This window comes from Procambarus clarkii, chromosome 17 (genome assembly GCF_040958095.1).
Source record: "Procambarus clarkii isolate CNS0578487 chromosome 17, FALCON_Pclarkii_2.0, whole genome shotgun sequence".
Classification (NCBI taxonomy): Eukaryota; Metazoa; Arthropoda; class Malacostraca; order Decapoda; family Cambaridae; genus Procambarus; species Procambarus clarkii.
In genome coordinates, this window is record NC_091166.1 from 48,270,763 (window position 1) to 48,288,262 (window position 17,500).

Here is a 17,500-nt window from a genome sequence, read left to right on the forward strand (position 1 = left end):
AACCTGTACATCAGTTGATTGACGGTTGAGAGGCGGGACCAAAGAGCCAAATCTCAACCCCCGCAAGCACAACTAGGTGAGTACATGTCAAAATAATTAGATATATAACCAGATTTTCAAAGAAACAAATATTCCTGAATTCGTAATTCAAACAAAAAAATAAGTTTTGAAACGTGTGTTAGTCTGGTAGACAGGAAGCTGTACTCATATCCTGTGCGTCGCGGGCAGAGAGCCAGTGCCACTAAGCGTCTCTTAAGTGTCATCCTAGTGCCACCAGGAGTAAGAGAGGGCGTGTGCTGCTGCCTCGCCTTCTCTGTGTGAGAACAGACGAGAGACCACACCCTTCTCCTGGAGGGAGGACCTCACTCTCCACCCAGTACCTGCATAGACGAGCTCCACCTTGCACTGAGGACCTCTTCCTTCGTCTGGCACCTGAAGGAGGACCTCACTACGTTACCCTCCACTTGAAGAGAAGGCCTCAGCCTCCTCTTTAACTCAAACAAGGAGCCCGACTTATCCCTGGAAGGTGGAGGAGGTCTGGTCTCACCAGGCGACTGAGTGGTCGACCTTGTCCTCCAGCCAGTCTTGAAGGAGGGCGTCACCCTCGAGGGCGGGATGTGGGGCACTTATCCACTGAAGAAAAAGTCTCTTGGTCAAGGCACCGTCTCAGGCCGACAGCTGGACACAGTCATAGCATGGTAAGGCGTTGGCTGCTTCTGCTGCTGCGCACTCGCCTACATGTACTCCCCTAGTTGTGCTTGCGGGGGTTCAGCTCTGGCTCTTTGGGCCCGCCTCTCAACTGAACACTGATTCCCCCCCCCCCCCCTCACACACACAACACACACACACACACACACACACACACACACACACACACACACACACTCCCAGGAAGCAGCCCGTAGCAGCTGTATAACTCCCAGGTACCTATTTACTGCTAGGTGAACAGGGGGCATCAGAGTGAAAGAAACTCTGCCCATTTGTTTCCACCTCCGCCGGGGATCGAACTCGGACCCTTAAGACTACGAAACCCGAGCGCTGTCCACTCAGCCGTCAGGTCCCAGACCTATGTGCCTGCTGGGTCGAGTCACCGCCTCAGCCCTGCCTTTCAACCTCTTGGTAGTCGGAGGCAATAAAATTTTTCTTTCGATATTTACCTAGAAAACAGCATATGACCTCTTACAGTGGAGTCTAGTACAAGGGTAGCGAGCCCCGTACTGATACGGTCATTGTAGCGAGCATGTACATGGTGTACAAATATAAGTTACTGTACAATTCAGCGATTGTTTCGTTTTCAGTCTTGTGGTTTGTGTTATGTGTGTAGGTTTAACAATTGATGTTCGTGGTTTATATTTGGTTTTATCGACTGCTGTTTGATGTAAACTATTGTGTTGTACTTTGATGTAAACTTGTATTTAATTTGTTTTGATGTAAATCGATGCTCTTCTGTTATGTAAACTTCGTCACCCGGAGATCCAATACTGTTGTTGTTTATGATGTAGACTGGCACTGGTGGTGTAGACTATTACGTGATGATGTAAACTTGTTTAGTTTGATGATATAGATCTTGTTGGCGATACACATCGTTCCTGCTTGGTTAGTGATAACTATTGCTGGTTTGGTGGGGTTCACGGTTGTGTATGGTGGTTCACGGTTGTGTATGGTGGTTCACGGTTGTGTATGGTGGTTCACGGTTGTGTATGGTGGTTCACGGTTGTGTAGTGTGCTAACCTAACGTATTATTGGCAAATCAAAACAAACTTATGGTGATATAAAGCTTGATGTTTACTGTTCTAAGCTGCTGGTGTGCTGCTATGTAGACCTTCGTTAACGGTGTGTAGTGGTGACTGGTACACTAGGACAGTACTGGTGAGGGACCTAATTGTTTACAATTACTCGCTAATCAGTAAGGAACACTATAAACTTCTTATAAGTACCATCGACCTGGAGCAGTAAACAAAATGTAAGTCTATTGCTATAAACCGTTTTTGTTTGATGGTTTACAAACAAGTGCAGTTTACAACTATTATATTGTTTTATTTAGTTGTGCCTTAAAAGTATCGCTTTGTTTGCAGTTTATGTTTTGGGAATTTTTAAGTGTTTTACACTTTAAATTGTAACGTTTGGTGACTCTTTAACAATTAATGATACAATGTTACTTTCATCTTTTATCAAAGTTACTCTCAGCCTTAGTTTACTCTAAGATCCTGGTGGTAACTTACTGCCATACTTATCACCTAACAGTTGCCATAGTAACTAAGTTCGTGGTTCCTGTGACTAATTTAATCTCGTATTGCATGTCGAGGTTTTATAAATATCTACATCGCAATAGCACCATCTTATCGCAATCACCAACACCTCACCACCAGTACACCCCTTCCATCTTAACCTTGTCAATTTTACGGGCTATTCATGCCCGTGCCACCTCTTGGGTGGCTTAATCTTTATCAATCTTGTCAATCATCACCTCACCACCACTACACCCCTTTAGCACCACTTAGCGTGACTAAGAACAGTTACAGCCCCGCTCCTGTGCCAGGTAAGTCCACTACGGGCTCGCCATAGCCCGTGCTACTTTGGAACTTTTGTTCTAAGTAGCCGAATCTAAAACAACAACGTGACTAAGAAGCAGAGATTCCCCTGCAGGGTAGTGGTGGTGGTGGTCACGGTGGCAGCGGCCGGCAGAGTGGCGGCTCAGGACACCATCCCCCTCCTGCAAGGTTACGCCTCCTGCGTCCACAACCAAAGCTCCTTCACCCTCACCTGTGACGTGACTGGTGAAGACAAGGTAAGTACCTGCCAGGGGGCACCAGTGGCTGCCAGGGGGCACCAGTACCTGCCAGGGGGCACCAGTACCTGCCAGGGGCACCAGTACCTGCCAGGGGGCACCAGTACCTGCCAGGGGGCACCAGTGGCTGCCAGGGGGCACCAGTACCTGCCAGGGGGCACCAGTGGCTGCCAGGGGGCACCAGTACCTGCCAGGGGGCACCAGTACCTGCCAAGGGGCACCAGTACCTGCCAGGGGGCACCAGTACCTGCCAGGGGGCACCAGTACCTGCCAGGGGGCACCAGTACCTGCCAGGGGGCACCAGTGGCTGCCAGGGGGCACCAGTGGCTGCCAGGGGGCACCAGTACCTGCCAGGGGGCACCAGTGGCTGCCAGGGGGCACCAGTGGCTGCCAGGGGGCACCAGTACCTGCCAGGGGGCACCAGTACCTGCCAGGGGGCACCAGTACCTGCCAGGGGCACCAGTACCTGCCAGGGGGCACCAGTACCTGCCAGGGGCACCAGTACCTGCCAGGGGGCACCAGTACCTGCCAGGGGGCACGAGTGGCTGCCAGGGGGCACCAGTACCTGCCAGGGGGCACCAGTACCTGCCAGGGGGCACCAGTACCTGCCAGGGGGCACCAGTACCTGCCAGGGGGCACCAGTACCTGCCAGGGGGCACCAGTACCTGCCAGGGGGCACGAGTGGCTGCCAGGGGGCACCAGTACCTGCCAGGGGGCACCAGTAACCTGCCAGGGGGCACCAGTACCTGCCAGGGGGGCACCAGTACCTGCCAGGGGGGCACAGTACCTGCCAGGGGGGCACCAGTACCTGCCAGGGGGGCACCAGTACCTGCCAGGGGCACCACGACATCTGTCATCCCCCAGCAGGTGGCAACACACCACAGACGTGAGGTTGCGTCACACAACACGCGCCAGGCAACCAAGCTTTATTGATTGTAAAGTTTGGTGCCATTTGGACCATGACTTTAAACAATCACCCAGAGGTGACCTAACAGTAATAATAACCAATAACCTAACAGACCTCAGCGTTTTAAGCTTAAAAAACTATCGTAGTAAAAAACCATAATAGTTTATTGAATAATCGTGTATCAAAATTCTGGTAATTCAATTAAGTCCTGTATCAGCTGTGCATAGACCATTGCTCAATAACATATTAAGGCCTTATTATAATGTTTGTATATACTAAGGAAAATAGCCACTCGTGTTTACCCCGAATAGCACTGTAAATGTGTAAACCTATCCTTTGACATTTCTTCTTATTCTCTAATTTTACAAGATGTTTCTATTGCCCCTTGGCATGGTTCGGTGTGAAGGGTTGTCTCCCTTAACACACGTATCATAGTTACGGTCCTGAACAATGTGTCGTGATACAGCCGCCATCATCCTTGTGGTTGACGACACTTATCAGACAGACACACCTGTTTACTTCACATTATTCTAATGTAATGTTGTTCTCCCGCAGGTTTCTGTGTTGCATTCATCTACGTGGAAAAACATAAACAAAACTATTGTCATTGGTGCCAAGTCTCTTAACATCAAACCACAATGCAACGCCAGGGGGAAACTTGTCAAAATCATTGGCTCACAAAAAGTTAAGACTCTCCCGGGGAATGAGAGCTGTGTGGTACACTTGCATCTTACTAATTCCTCAGCGACCGCCATCACCAGCGTGGCATCCTTGCTGAGGATCAAGAACTCTGAAGTGGACCTTATCAAGAGAGACCCGGTTGAGCAGTTCGACATATATAGTTCGACTGTGGCTGACCTGAGCGTGAGAGCAACTGACGCTCTCTGTGAGATTATCGACTCCACTGTCAAAATCTTAAGGCGAGTGATACTGGACGGAAACTTCACCTTCAAGATTAACACCAGTTATATCGGCAACCTAAAACATTTGAATTACAATTCGAGTGAAGAAAATTCAAAATCGTGAACGTAACTGTGGATAAGGTGGAGAGCGAGGGTTTGGTGGTGAGTAAAGGAACACTAACTTTGCAGCAGGTGACTATCCACAGCCTGCCAGCGAGGGCTATCATCCTGCAAGGTGGAGCCACACTGAGGGTGGAGGACTGCCACATAGCCAATGCTGAAGTTGACAGCGTCGTCGTAGAAAGTGGTACTGTTGAGTTCCACAGAGTAACAATAGGGAACAACCTCAACGTTTCCTTCACACTAAAAGATGCTGGCGGTGGTCTACGTCTCTTTGCTCTTGTATTTGGCCCTTCATCAATAGCCAAATGGATAGTGGCTGGAATATGTATTGGTCTTGTTATTGGTATTTTGATTGGTGGTGCATTAGGTTTCTACTTCTTGAACCGAAGAAACAAACGGTCAAACGATCAGGATGGCATGGAGTTGTTGCAAACAGACAGTCCATCAGGAGCGTCGCCGAAGACTTCACAGGGGCCCACCATCACACAGTCTCAGCGCCCCGCAGCCCATCAGGAGAAAATTGGTATTGATGATGACGAATGTTACACAGATGTTGGCAATAACGAGAACAACGATAATTCTAAGAACAATGTACTTAACAATTCTTACTCCCCTCCACCCACAAACAAGCCACCACCATCTGTACCTAGTTCTGGTACACCTTCAACCACAGCTTATCCGCCACCACCCACATCTTATCCACCTCCAGCCACAGCTTATCCACCTCCACCTAAAGCTTATCCGCCACCACCCACAGCTTATCCACTTCCGACTACAACCAATCCACCTCCAGCCACCTCACCCTCCAATGGTCCTAACATGTCCAGCAACCCTCTGGTTCCCGCCCGCGTCCGGCCACCACCGCCTGTAAGAACGGATTCCGCCATGAACACTTCTTCGTCGTTCTCAGAGGAGCGCGGCGCTCTGCCACAACAACAGGGAACACTGGAAGACGATCAAGATTTCTATGACGAGTTGGAAGAGAGTCAACAGATGCCTCGACCGCCCGTAGCGTCCAACAAGCCATCATTCTTGCACACACCCCTGAAGCCCTCACAGTCAGTGCGGACCACGAGCCCAAATTCCAATCCTCCTGCGTCCTCTGGTCCGACGGTGGGTGGGCGTCAATGGCCACCCCCTAAACCTCAGCTGCCCAGTAAACCGCCGCCCTCAGACACAAAGCCCTCCGGTAGCACCTTCAGCGCTGACGACGACGAAGAACCCATCTATGAAACTATAGAAGAACCCTAAACCATCAGTATCACCAGAGGGGTTTTGGGTTCCAGGTGTTGGAGCATGATTAAGGAGAGGATGAGTATACTCCCAGTAGACTATCTTGTAGCTGCAAATTCAGTGTTAGATACTTTGATACATTCCTATTTTCTCAACATGTTTCTCAACATGTCCTTGTGAAGTGTCATTCATCTTGAGGCAATTCTGTGATACCGTTAAGCACTAATAATACATAATACTAATAATACATCTAATAATGAATAATACACCTCAGAGACCAGCACTCTGAGCAATAATGACAACACAGGAGATCCGGTGAACTGACACTAAAATCTTGGATGCAGACGCCTCAGGCATAACACCTGCAACTTAAGACGAGGAAACCTAAGCTGAGCAAGTCCAAGTGAAATCCTAAGGACACGTGTCTCGTGATTTATCCAAGTTTGGTACGTTTAGTGACAATGACACGTTTGGTCACGTGTCATTGATTACGTAACTGTAACTCCTCACAAGACAGAAAAAGTGGACTTGAATGTGCATTTCTTACAATGTGCTTTTGCACAAATTTTTTGTGTTACCTGAGATTAGTTCAGCTTGACTGCTTAACTATGCCTAACTAACCGTTCCTTGCTAACTGTGGCTGGTACACCCTAACCAAATATGCTCAGCCAGTTAGTGTAGTGATATTATCTCTATGTAAACACCGTGGGCAACGAGTCGTGTAGGGTGGTGCGCATGGGCTAGAGGGGACAGCAGACATTACCATCTCGGCAAAGGATTACTCCAACAGCCCTGTAAGGTAAATGACTTTAATCAGCGTCCATTTCCCCTGTGTAGCCGACACCCATTGCCAGTAGGGATATTTGGAGCTTTATGATATATTAATTGTATAGTATATACTTGAATTAATAAACGTATTGTTAAATTAGTCCTCGTTCGTATCAGTTTCCTCCTCTTCCTCCTCTCATCAAAGTGGACACATTCCACCAAGCCCTTGAGCCATCGGTTAATTCCTATTGGTTCTCCAGCATATCTATACAACTTTACAGTAATTATCAAATAATTTAAAGTAATAATAAAAGGAAAATCCCCCTTTAGTAATTATCAAGAGAATGTCTCTATTATCTGCTCACAAGTAACTAACTATCCAAGGGGCCTACTCTACCCAGGGTCCCTAATTAATGGGCGTGATCTCTGTTCGCTTGAAAACAGTGGTGGCAGCATTCCTTATCTGTGGAACCAGCAGCCTTGGCAAGTCTATCATTCCAAGTGGTTAGTGTGTCCAGTTCCAACCACTGCCAGTGGTCAGCGGTGGTGAATGGAATAGTGAACATGGAGTTATGTGTTTGAAGCACCAGAGTTCTGTTCTAAAATTGGTGACAGCGGTGCTATAGGCGCAGCGTTCTAGTTCAACCTTACTGTTATACCCACAACCCTCTCTAGGTAAACATAGTGACGCAGGTCAACAATGGTTGTATCTCTTCTTAGGAGGTACAGTACGAGACGGCTCGGTCAAGCGGGGTGGTCTTTCACACCGGCTGTCACCCTCCGTAGATAGTGACGGAGGGTGTGCGAAAAATTTAGTTCACACAGTTTACATTTGGTCATGTTACATCAGCAGATAATGAAAATTCCCAGAGATACTTGTAAGTGATGGAGTGCGAAAAGATATGTGAATTCAGAGACTATTTTATAACAAATGTTCCAAAGATGTGTAAATATTTCATTTAAAATGATCTGCTACCAGAAAATTTAGCCAAATATCCCCAGTTTGCTAACTGTAGGTAATAACTGAGTGATTGTAACCTATCCACCGCTGCCCACTGGATGGGGGGGGGGGGGGGGGGGGGAGGGGGAGGGTGTGCAGGACAAACAGAAATTATGACACTAACTCTCCACACACGTCACTTTCTTAATTTAAAATTGATTTTCAATTATGTATCTTTTTCAAATTACTGTACGTCCATTTTCGGCCAAACGGCCAAATTCAGACGCAATTTGTAAGAAAATAGGTTTCTCGGGGGAGGGGGGGGGGTGCATTTATACACTACCCCCGACCCTTGTGACAGTACTGTTACATGTCTTCGTCTATATTCAGTCAAGATAAGAAAACTGATTGTTTATCTGCAGTAAATCCTCTCGTTACACCGCCTCTTTCTCTGTTTCACACTGGAGACCAAGCTCCACGTTTCTCATTTTTCTTCGTCACTTAAAAGAAGAGAAAAAGGGAGAAAATTTGTTTTTAATCCTTCATTGAATTTAATCTTTCAGTTAAATTTTGCCTAAACATTTAATTATACAGAACCTTAGACCCCCAACCTCTCACACGTCTGAAAAGAAAGGATATGACGGCTTGATAACAGCCCAGTGCTGACCAATACGTCACTTCCTTTCTTTATAGATATGTGAAACATGGGGGTTTAATTTTCAGCCCCGTTATTACCCTAACTATGCACCAAATTCTAATATATAAATGGCCTGGCTCACTTGCCAGGCCATTTAGGATCACAGGGTAGTTGACAAGACTTTTTTCCGTTTCCTGGTTGGATCTTCTGCCGGGGAGAAGGTGTCCGGTGGCGGCTTGAACTCCTGGTGTGCCCTCAGGGTGTGGTGGGCTCCTGGTGTGCCCTCAGGGTGTGGTGGGCTCCTGGTGTGCCCTCAGGGTGTGGTGGGCTCCTGGTGTGCCCTCAGGGTGTAGTGGGCTCCTGGTGTGCCCTCAGGGTGTGGTGAGCTCCTGGTGTGCCCTCAGGGTGTGGTGGGCTCCTGGTGTGCCCTCAGGGTGTGGTGGGCTCCTGGTGTGCCCTCAGGGTGTGGTGGGCTCCTGGTGTGCCCTCAGGGTGTGGTGGGCTCCTGGTGTGCCCTCAGGGTGTGGTGGGCTCCTGGTGTGCCCTCAGGGTGTGGTGGGCTCCTGGTGTGCCCTCAGGGTGTGGTGGGAGTCGGGATCCTGCTTCGCCGGAGGTCACTAAAAGACCTTTTGTGCTTATGCCCTTTAATTTAAGACTGAAAAAGACTGAGCTTGACTTCAGCACAGATTATCGCGGATTCTGCCCTCAGGCTGCGACTGTGTTAGACTATACAGAGTTCCCAGGACACCTGAATCTTTATCGTCTGGGTATCTTGGGCGTCGATAGTCTTCCAGCTGGTGCAACACAGACGGTGCAACAGCCGGTGCAACAGCTGACATATTAGTGCTAACAATGTTGTAGGAGAGTGACGTAACCATCTTCAAGACTAGGTAATCTACAGTCAGGAAAACTGTGATAATTTTGATACAGGACAGGAAGCTGTGCGAGGGTAATGCCAGTGACAGAATGCCAACAGGAGGAGGAGAGTGCCAGAGTGTTAAGACGAGGAGAAGAGTGTCAATACCAGTGCCACCAGGAGGAGAGTACCAGTGATAGAAGTGGTCGCCGGAGTTTCCTTCCTCCACCGGGAGGAAGAAAGTGCTAGTATCATAGTGCCACCAGAAGAAGCGTGCCAGTGTTATAGTGCCACCAGGAGGAGAGTGCCAGTGCCACCAGGAGGAGGAGAGTGCCAGTGCCACCAGGAGATGCACGGAAGCCGCGCTAAAGCTTGAGATTCACTTCCTCTCACCGAAAGAAGTGATTACATTCAAGATCTGAACCTTCACCCTGCACTGTATAGACGAGCGCCACCCTGTCGAGGATCTCTTCCTTCATCTGCCACCTGAAGGAGGACCTTATTACGTCACCCTCTACTTGAAGAGATAGCCTCGACCTCCTCCTCGTTAACCAAGACAGGGAGCTCGACCTACACCTGGAAGGTGGATGAGGTCTGGCATCATCAGGCGACTGAGAGGTCAACCGTCTCCTCTAGACAGTCTTGAAGGAGGGCGTCACTCTCGAGGGCGGGATGTGGGGCACTTATACCCTAAGGAGAAAGTCCTTTGGTCATGTCGCTGTCTCACGCCGAATAAGGGACACAATCATAGCATGGTAAGGCGTGTGTGTGTGTGTGTGTGTGTGTGTGTGTGTGTGTGTGTGTGTGTGTGTGTGTGTGTGTGTGTGTGTGTGGTGTGTGAGAGACTTTAAAAATTACATACCCACTCCTGTTACACAACCTTCACGCCACGTTTTAGCGACCAGACTACAACCTGCCACAGTGTTTGCCCAAGTTACACAGCCTCAACCTATTATAAAACAGCCCAGTTACGTAGTTAAACATTTTTCTGAAAATTAACTGATTTTGGAGAACAATCATGCACAATGTTGCATAACAATTTGTTCATGTGTCTAGAATGGAATGGAACTATCGGGGTAAAGTGCCAAGCCATTAAGACTATATAGCACTAGGAATGGATCAGGATAAGGATTTGGGCTGGGACAGGGGGGGGGAAAGGAATGGTGCCTAACCACTTGGACGCTCGGGGATTGAACGCCGACCTGCAGACAGGCCTGAGTGTTTACTACGTGGGTCACACTTCAGAAACCAACAGTTAGGAGCTCTTGGGAGATAGGATACTTGGCCAAGCGCGAGCATGCTCGCATTTCCATATTTTGCTTGCTGTCACGACCGTATGAGTGTCTGCGGCTGTTTTATGAAAGCTAAGGGTTGAAGGGCTAGTTTAGGAAAAGGGCCTCTCTCTCTCCTACTCACTAAAGCAACACCTCCTTCAGCAACGCCCTTTTAAGCACTACCTCATACAGCATCACCCGATACAGCACTACCCTCGCCAATCCCCCCCCCCTCCGTCTAGGACTAACATGGTGGTGTTCTCTACAGGACAGTGATAACCGCGATGGCGGCTCTTGGTGGGTGCACGACCCGCCCGGACCATCCTCCTGCAGGGCTCCTTCCTGTGCAACTTAACCTCCAGGATCCTGACCTGCAACGTTACTGGCAGAAGCGAGGTGAGAAACACCACCTGACGGCGACGCCACACACCAGTAACAACAGCAAATATTAACAAAAAATAAAGCGTCAGTTTGTTAATTTTACTTAATACAACTTTGCCTCCCATATGTGAGTGATGACCCCGGGTTCGATTCCTGGGAGGTGCGAGGCGTTCGGGCACATATACTGACGCCTGATGCACCTGTTCACCTAGCAGTCAATAGGTACCCGGGAGTTAGTCAACAATAGTAGGCCTAGTTGGACCTCGATTACCCTAACAGGTTTCCTGTTCCCGACAATACCAAAAACAATTTAATGGCTCAAAAAAAATATTGGCAAGTGTTATATCTTTGAATTTAACAAACACAAGAGCTTCTATTCATTATCTCAACAGTATATGTTTATATCATTTATTTTCCATTTATCTCTTACATAATAGTAAGTAATCCCTCTGACCAAGGTTGCCCTGTGACGTTGATAAATGCTAAATAACAGTCTTATTTACAGGTGCTGGCGACTCCTTGATTGCTGTGCTCCGAGGCATCTCTGGGTAGTGGGAGAGCAACTTGTCTCATTTACAACATCCTAATTGAGCTAATATTTCTCTCCCGTTGCTCCGCAGAGCTCTGAGTTGCCCACGGCCACATGGGAGGACATAGACGAGATGGTCGTCATTGGTGCCAAGTCTCTTAACATCGAAGAACAATGCCCGGGCAAGGATAAACGTGTCAAAATCATAGACTCAAAAAACGTTAAGACAGCAGCAAGAGTGGGGGATGAGAGCTGTGTGGTACACTTGCATCTTACTAATTCCTCAGCGACTGCCATCACCAGCGTGGCATCCTTGCTGAGGATCAACAACTCCGAAGTGGACCTTATCAAGAGAGACCCGGTTGAACAGTTCGACATATATAGTTCGACTGTGGCTGACCTGAGCGTGAGAGCAACTGACGCTCTCTGTGAGATTAACGACTCCACTGTCAAAATCTTAAGGCGAGTCATACTGGACGGAAACTTCACATTCAAGATTGACACCAGTTATATCGGCAACCTAAAACATTTGATTACAATTCGAGTGCAGAAAATTCAGAAATCGTGAACGTAACTGTGGATAAGGTGGAGAGCGAGGGTTTGGTGGTGAGTAATGGAGCACTAACTTTGCAGCAGGTGACTATCCACAGCCTGCCAGCGAGGGCTATCATCCTGCAGGTGGAGCCACACTGAGGGTGGAGGACTGCCACATAGCAATGCTGAAGTTGACAGCGTCGTCGTAGAAAGTGGTACTGTTGAGTTCCACAGAGTAACAATAGGGAACAACCTCAATGTTTCCTTCACAATAAAAGATGCTGGCGGTGGTCTACGTCCTCTTTGCTCTTTTCATTAGCCCTTTGCCAATAGTTGTATGGATCGTGGCTGGAATCGGTACTGGTCTAGTTATTGGTATTCTGATTGGTTGTGTTTCATTTTCCGTCTTATTAAATCGCAAAAGGAGTCTCAGACAAAACGATCAGGATGGCATGGAGTTGTTGAAAACAGACAGTCCATCAGGAGCGTCGCCGAAGACTTCACAGGGGGCCCACCATCACACAGTCTCAGCGCCCCGCAGCCCATCAGGAGAAAATTGGTATTGATGATGACGAATGTTACACAGATGTTGGCAATAACGAGAACAACGATAATTCTAAGAACAATGTACTTACAATTCTTACTCCCCTCCACCCACAAACAAGCCACCACCATCTGTACCTAGTTCTGGTACACCTTCAACCACAGCTTATCCGGCACCTCCAACAGCTTATCCGCCACCACCCACAGATTATCCGCCACCACCCACAGATTATCCGCCACCACCCACAACTTATCCACCACCACCCACAGATTATCCACCTCCACCTAAAACCAACCCACCTTCAGCCACAGCTTATCCACCTCCACCCAAAACTTATCCACCTCCAGTCACCTCGCCCTCCAATGGTCCTAATATGTCCAGGAACCCTCCGGCTCCCGCCCGCGTCCCGCCACCACCGCCTGTAAGAAGAGACTCTGCCATCCACACTTCCTCATCGTTCTCAGACGAGCCCAACACCTTGCCGCGACAACTTGAAACAATCGAAGACGATCAGGACCCATACGACGAGGTGGAAGAGAGTCAACAGATGTCTCGACCGCCCGTACCGTCCAACAAACCATCATTCTTGCACTCAGCCTTGAAGCCCTCACAGTCGGTGCGGAGCAACAGCCCAAATTCCAATCTTCCCGCGTCCTCTGGTCCCAAGGAGGTGGGCGGGCGTCAATGGCCACCCCCTAAACCTCAGCTGCCCAGTAAACCGCCGCCCTCAGACACAAAGCCCTCCGGTAGCACCTTCAGCGCTGACGACGACGAAGACATCTATGAAACTATAGAAGAACCCTAAACACACCAGTATCACCAGAGGGGTTTTGGGTTCCAGGTGTTGGAGCATGATTAAGGAGATTATGAGTATACTCCCAGTAGACTATCTTGTAGCTGCAAATTCAGTGTTAGATATTTTGATACATTCCTAAGGAACCATGCAGCGCAACATACTCATAGGTCAATATGTCCTTGTGAACCGACTGTCATACATCTTGAGATAATTCTGTGATACCGTTCAGCACCACAGTTGAATAATACATCTCAGAGACCAGCACATCTGAGCAATATTGACAACACAGGAGATCGGGTGCACTAACACTAAAATCTTGGATGCGGACGCCTCAGGCATAACACCTGCACCTTAAGACGAGGAAACCTAAGCTGAGCAAGTCTTAAGTGAAATTGATTTGTGATTTGGTACCTATGTAGTTGATGTATGAGTACAATAACGAGTGGTCCTAAAATGGAATCTTGCGGTGCTCCACTTAGCACATTTTTTTCCAGTCTGCTTCTTTCCCATTGAGGGCGACCTCCGCTTAGTTTTAACCATATGATTCATTCTGGTGTTTTGCCGTTTATTCAATGTGCTTGTAGTTTATGTGCCAGAATTTTGTGTAATACCTTAAAGGCTTCACAGACGTTCATGTACGCTACATCTAGTGGAAACTTCATGGGGGTGAGTTGCCCTTTCCAGAAACGTGAGCAGGTTCATTAAGCAAAGTACCCAACGATTTCTGTCCTCCCCAGGATTCGAACACAATTGACGATTGCGAGTCGAAAAGAAACCCGACTGTACTACCAGGAATGTACTATTATTTGTTATTGTTGTTTTAGATTCAGCTACTCGGAACAAAAAGTTCCAAGTAGCACGGGCTATGGTGAGCCCGTAATACCGGGACTAATATGTACCCATATTATATATACCTACATTATTTTTTAATATTGTGTACCTATATTTTATGTCTATATTCTGTTCCCATATATATGCCAATATTAGTGCCTATATTTTGTACCATATGTGCCAACATTGTGTACTCATATTGTAACGGCTTCCGGTAATTCACTCCGGACAACTAATTAGCCAGAGTAGGCGATGAGTTACAATAACGTGGCTGAAATGTGTTGACCAGATCACGCACTAGAAAGTGAAGGGACGACGACGTTTCGGTCCGTCCTGGACCATTCTCAAGTCCATTCTTGAGTATTACTCTAGCCAGACTAATAGAAATGAGAGAGCAGAAGACTTTCCCACTATGGGTTAATTATTTCAGGACTACTCATTCCAAGATTGGGCATGATGGGGTTGAGGTGAATCCACGCTTATAATTATATTATATTATTATATATAAAATAGATGGGTCTTGAACCGTGGACCCCAGGCGTGTGAGGCCGAAGGCTATGAGCAGTCTTAAATAAGAAAAGTTTTCAGAAGCAGCATTCTGCTGAAAGACTGAATATTTTCAACTTTTCCCTGACTATTACTGAAGCCCAAGAGAATTACTGATCCACCTCCATGTCATATAAATTATATGACATGGACGTGGGCCAGTAATTCCTCTGGGAATTCCGCCTTCGCCGGGGATTGAACCCGGGCCCCTTAGGACTACGACCCCAGAGGTGTGTCCACTCAGCCGTCAGGGCCCCTATAAATACACCTTATAAATTTGTATTTATGTGTAATATATATATATATATGTGTGTTATTACAACAATTATTATTATAATTATCATAATAAAAGTATAATTAATTAATAATTATTACTTTTCCTTCTGCTTGGTCTTGAAGGAAGCCGGTCTCGAGTGAAAGGGGGCTGTGGCGATCTCTGTCAGGAACCGTAGGTGAAGGGCTGGGACGTCCACCTCCTGGGGCTCGTGCGGCTCAAGCTCTGCTGGGCGCAGGACTGGGCGAGGTGAAGGTCGGGGACATCCGTTCTGCCGGGCCAGCTGTCCTGAACCGAGCTCGGACCGGCGTATCTCCGTCCCTTCCGTAGAACGCGCTAGGCTGCTCACGAGGCTGGGGTTGTTCTTGCCCTTGCTGGGGTGGCTCTTCTCCGGCCCCGACCACGGCGGTCTCCGGGTTTGTTGTCTCTGTGGCTTCTTTTACCAATTTCGAGGTAACCTCCGGAGCTGGAGCCCTTAGGCATTTCGTTGTTGCCTTCAACCTTGTTCTGACAGTTCCTGCAACGGCGCTGGGAGTAATCGTATTTACGTGTGCCTTTTCATTGGAGACTTTCGGCGCCGTGGAGAGGGGGGGAGGGGATCTGCTGCTTGGGTGACAGCTGCTTCCTCGTATCAACCTACCCTGGCTTTGAGCCCTGGAGAGGCCACTCCGACTGATAACCAGAGCGCAACTCCATAGTCTTCTGATACTGATGGATGCCTATTATATATGTGTGTGTGTGTGTGTGTGTGGGCACTAGAAGGAAATTATTGGAGTACTTTTCTGATCGCTTCAGACATAAGATTAACTAACCTTACGTGAAATAAGCAGAAGCTCTGAACAATAATAATGTGACTCACACTCTTGCTAATTCGTCAACAGGAAACTGCGAGGTTACGACTCCTCGCTGTTGGCTCCGGCTCTTGTCCTGGGGATGTGACCTCCAGTGTCGCGGCGCTCCCACCCCCGCCCCCCTCCTCCACCCCCGCCTCCTGCAGCCTCCCCCCCCCCCCCCCCCACTCACCACAAAGTTGCCACCCTTCTCACCAAGTTCGGAGGTCATCGACCAAATCATCAAGGCGGATAATCTGGTGATGATCTATAAGTCGAGGTCCAATGGCCTGGTTATGGCTGTGGTGGAGTCATATATCTGTGAGTGCGGCCGGGGCATCGTCTGCAGCCTGGTGGCTCCTCTTCACCCCCGGGGGGCCCGCCATCCCCCCCCTCTCTAGCACCTCTATGTGCGCTTATTTGATAAAGACGCGCGCACACACACACGCACATGTGGTTGCAAGTGGGCCATTGTTCCCGAAGACAGTAATTGGAAACCTCTCAACCAACTAATAAAGTGGCCAGGCAGGCGCGCCACACCCACCCGCCTCTGTGGCTAGGTGTTAGCGGCCTCCCAGGAGCCACGGAGCCATCACACCGCCGCTGCAACATGTCGAGGAAGTGCTGCTGCTGGTGACCTGTCCCCGGGGCGCCCGGCGCCGGCCACACTCACAACCTCCATAACATTAGCATTAATCACTCCAGTGTCATTTTCTCTGGCGTCGCAACGGAATATATGATGACTCGTCCTCTGTCAGCGAGCTGTGGGCTAGGTGCCCGCTGCTAGGATGGGCTAGGTACCTTCACGAGTCAAGGAGATAATAACAGTCCACCTGTTACCTTCTCAGCAACGGACTCGAAGGGTGGAGGGGACCACCCACAGTAACGGACTGGGGGGGGTTCCACCCCCCCCCCACAGTAACTCCCATGCAGCAACAGCGACAAACAACCACATACGAGGCTACAGTAGTCTCCCCCCCTCTCCCCACCACACAAGAGTAACTAAGGGCGATAATACCTAAATATTTTGTGTTGCATCTGATCTCTAGTGGCGAGGTGCTCACCCGGGGGAGTAACCAGAGACCCACCACCGTTACTACGCTCCCAACTTCATTAGCAGCGACAGGTGTGTCCAGGTCTACTGCTGGGGGGGGGGGCCCGCGCCCCCTGCCCCCCCTCTCCCCCGGCCCTGGGGCCCAGCTCACCCCCATTACCTGTGTCACGACTCACACAGGTAATGGGGTTGACTGTATTATCATAATGCATTATTACTCTTCATCATTATTACTTGTACCGGTAATAGACGGAATGAGAGTTTATAATCACTGATTCAAACACGGAAACACAATGGGACATTACTCACGCGGGACACCACTCGCGAGTAATGAATAATCTGGTAACATTACTCACTATCTGCGGGTGTATGTACTCACCTATTCAGAATCGAGCTTTAGTTCGAGGACCCCGCCTTTCTAGCCGCCAGTTATCCAATGCAGTGACCCCCGGCATATTACCCTATCAGATCACTTTTAAAATTATGAAGAGTGTTTGCTTCCACAACCAGTTCCTTTAGTTCATTTTATGTTAATTCTCGTTACTGTTACGCTAAATTACAACGTTCTAGCATCTCTGCGACCCAATCTGAGACTCACGCTTCCATCTATTCCCCGTCATTCTGTAGGTATTCATTGTGAACAATTCCTCCTCCTCCATTGGGAGACTATGTAGATGTTACCACTGCTAGGCTTAGGCTCGGCTACAAGTACCTCTGGGAGTTAGTAACATCTGCTGATGTAGATTTGACTAA

General features: G+C 48.6%; 2 protein-coding genes and 1 pseudogene across 4 annotated transcripts in view; 2 read left to right on the top strand and 1 right to left on the bottom strand.

Annotated features, from left to right (window-relative positions):
- LOC123752815 (serine protease inhibitor dipetalogastin) overlaps positions 1–17,500 on the bottom strand; it is a 180,280-nt gene that overhangs the window by 66,254 nt on the left and 96,526 nt on the right. The gene's annotated exons all lie outside the window — the stretch shown is intronic.
- On the top strand, positions 262–6,881 carry LOC138365545 (uncharacterized; annotated as a pseudogene).
- On the top strand, positions 9,256–14,134 carry LOC138365546 (WAS/WASL-interacting protein family member 1). The gene is made up of 3 exons (XM_069325977.1): positions 9,256–9,909; positions 10,697–10,824; positions 11,430–14,134. The coding sequence occupies exon 3, from the start codon at positions 12,790–12,792 to the stop codon at positions 13,219–13,221; it is 432 nt and encodes a 143-aa protein (XP_069182078.1). The 5' UTR covers positions 9,256–9,909; positions 10,697–10,824; positions 11,430–12,789; the 3' UTR covers positions 13,222–14,134.

Excerpts from the sequence above, each read along its gene's own strand:
- LOC138365546 (XM_069325977.1), top strand. The coding sequence starts at position 12,790 with ATGTCCAGGAACCCTCCGGCTCCCGCCCGCGTCCCGCCACCACCGCCT.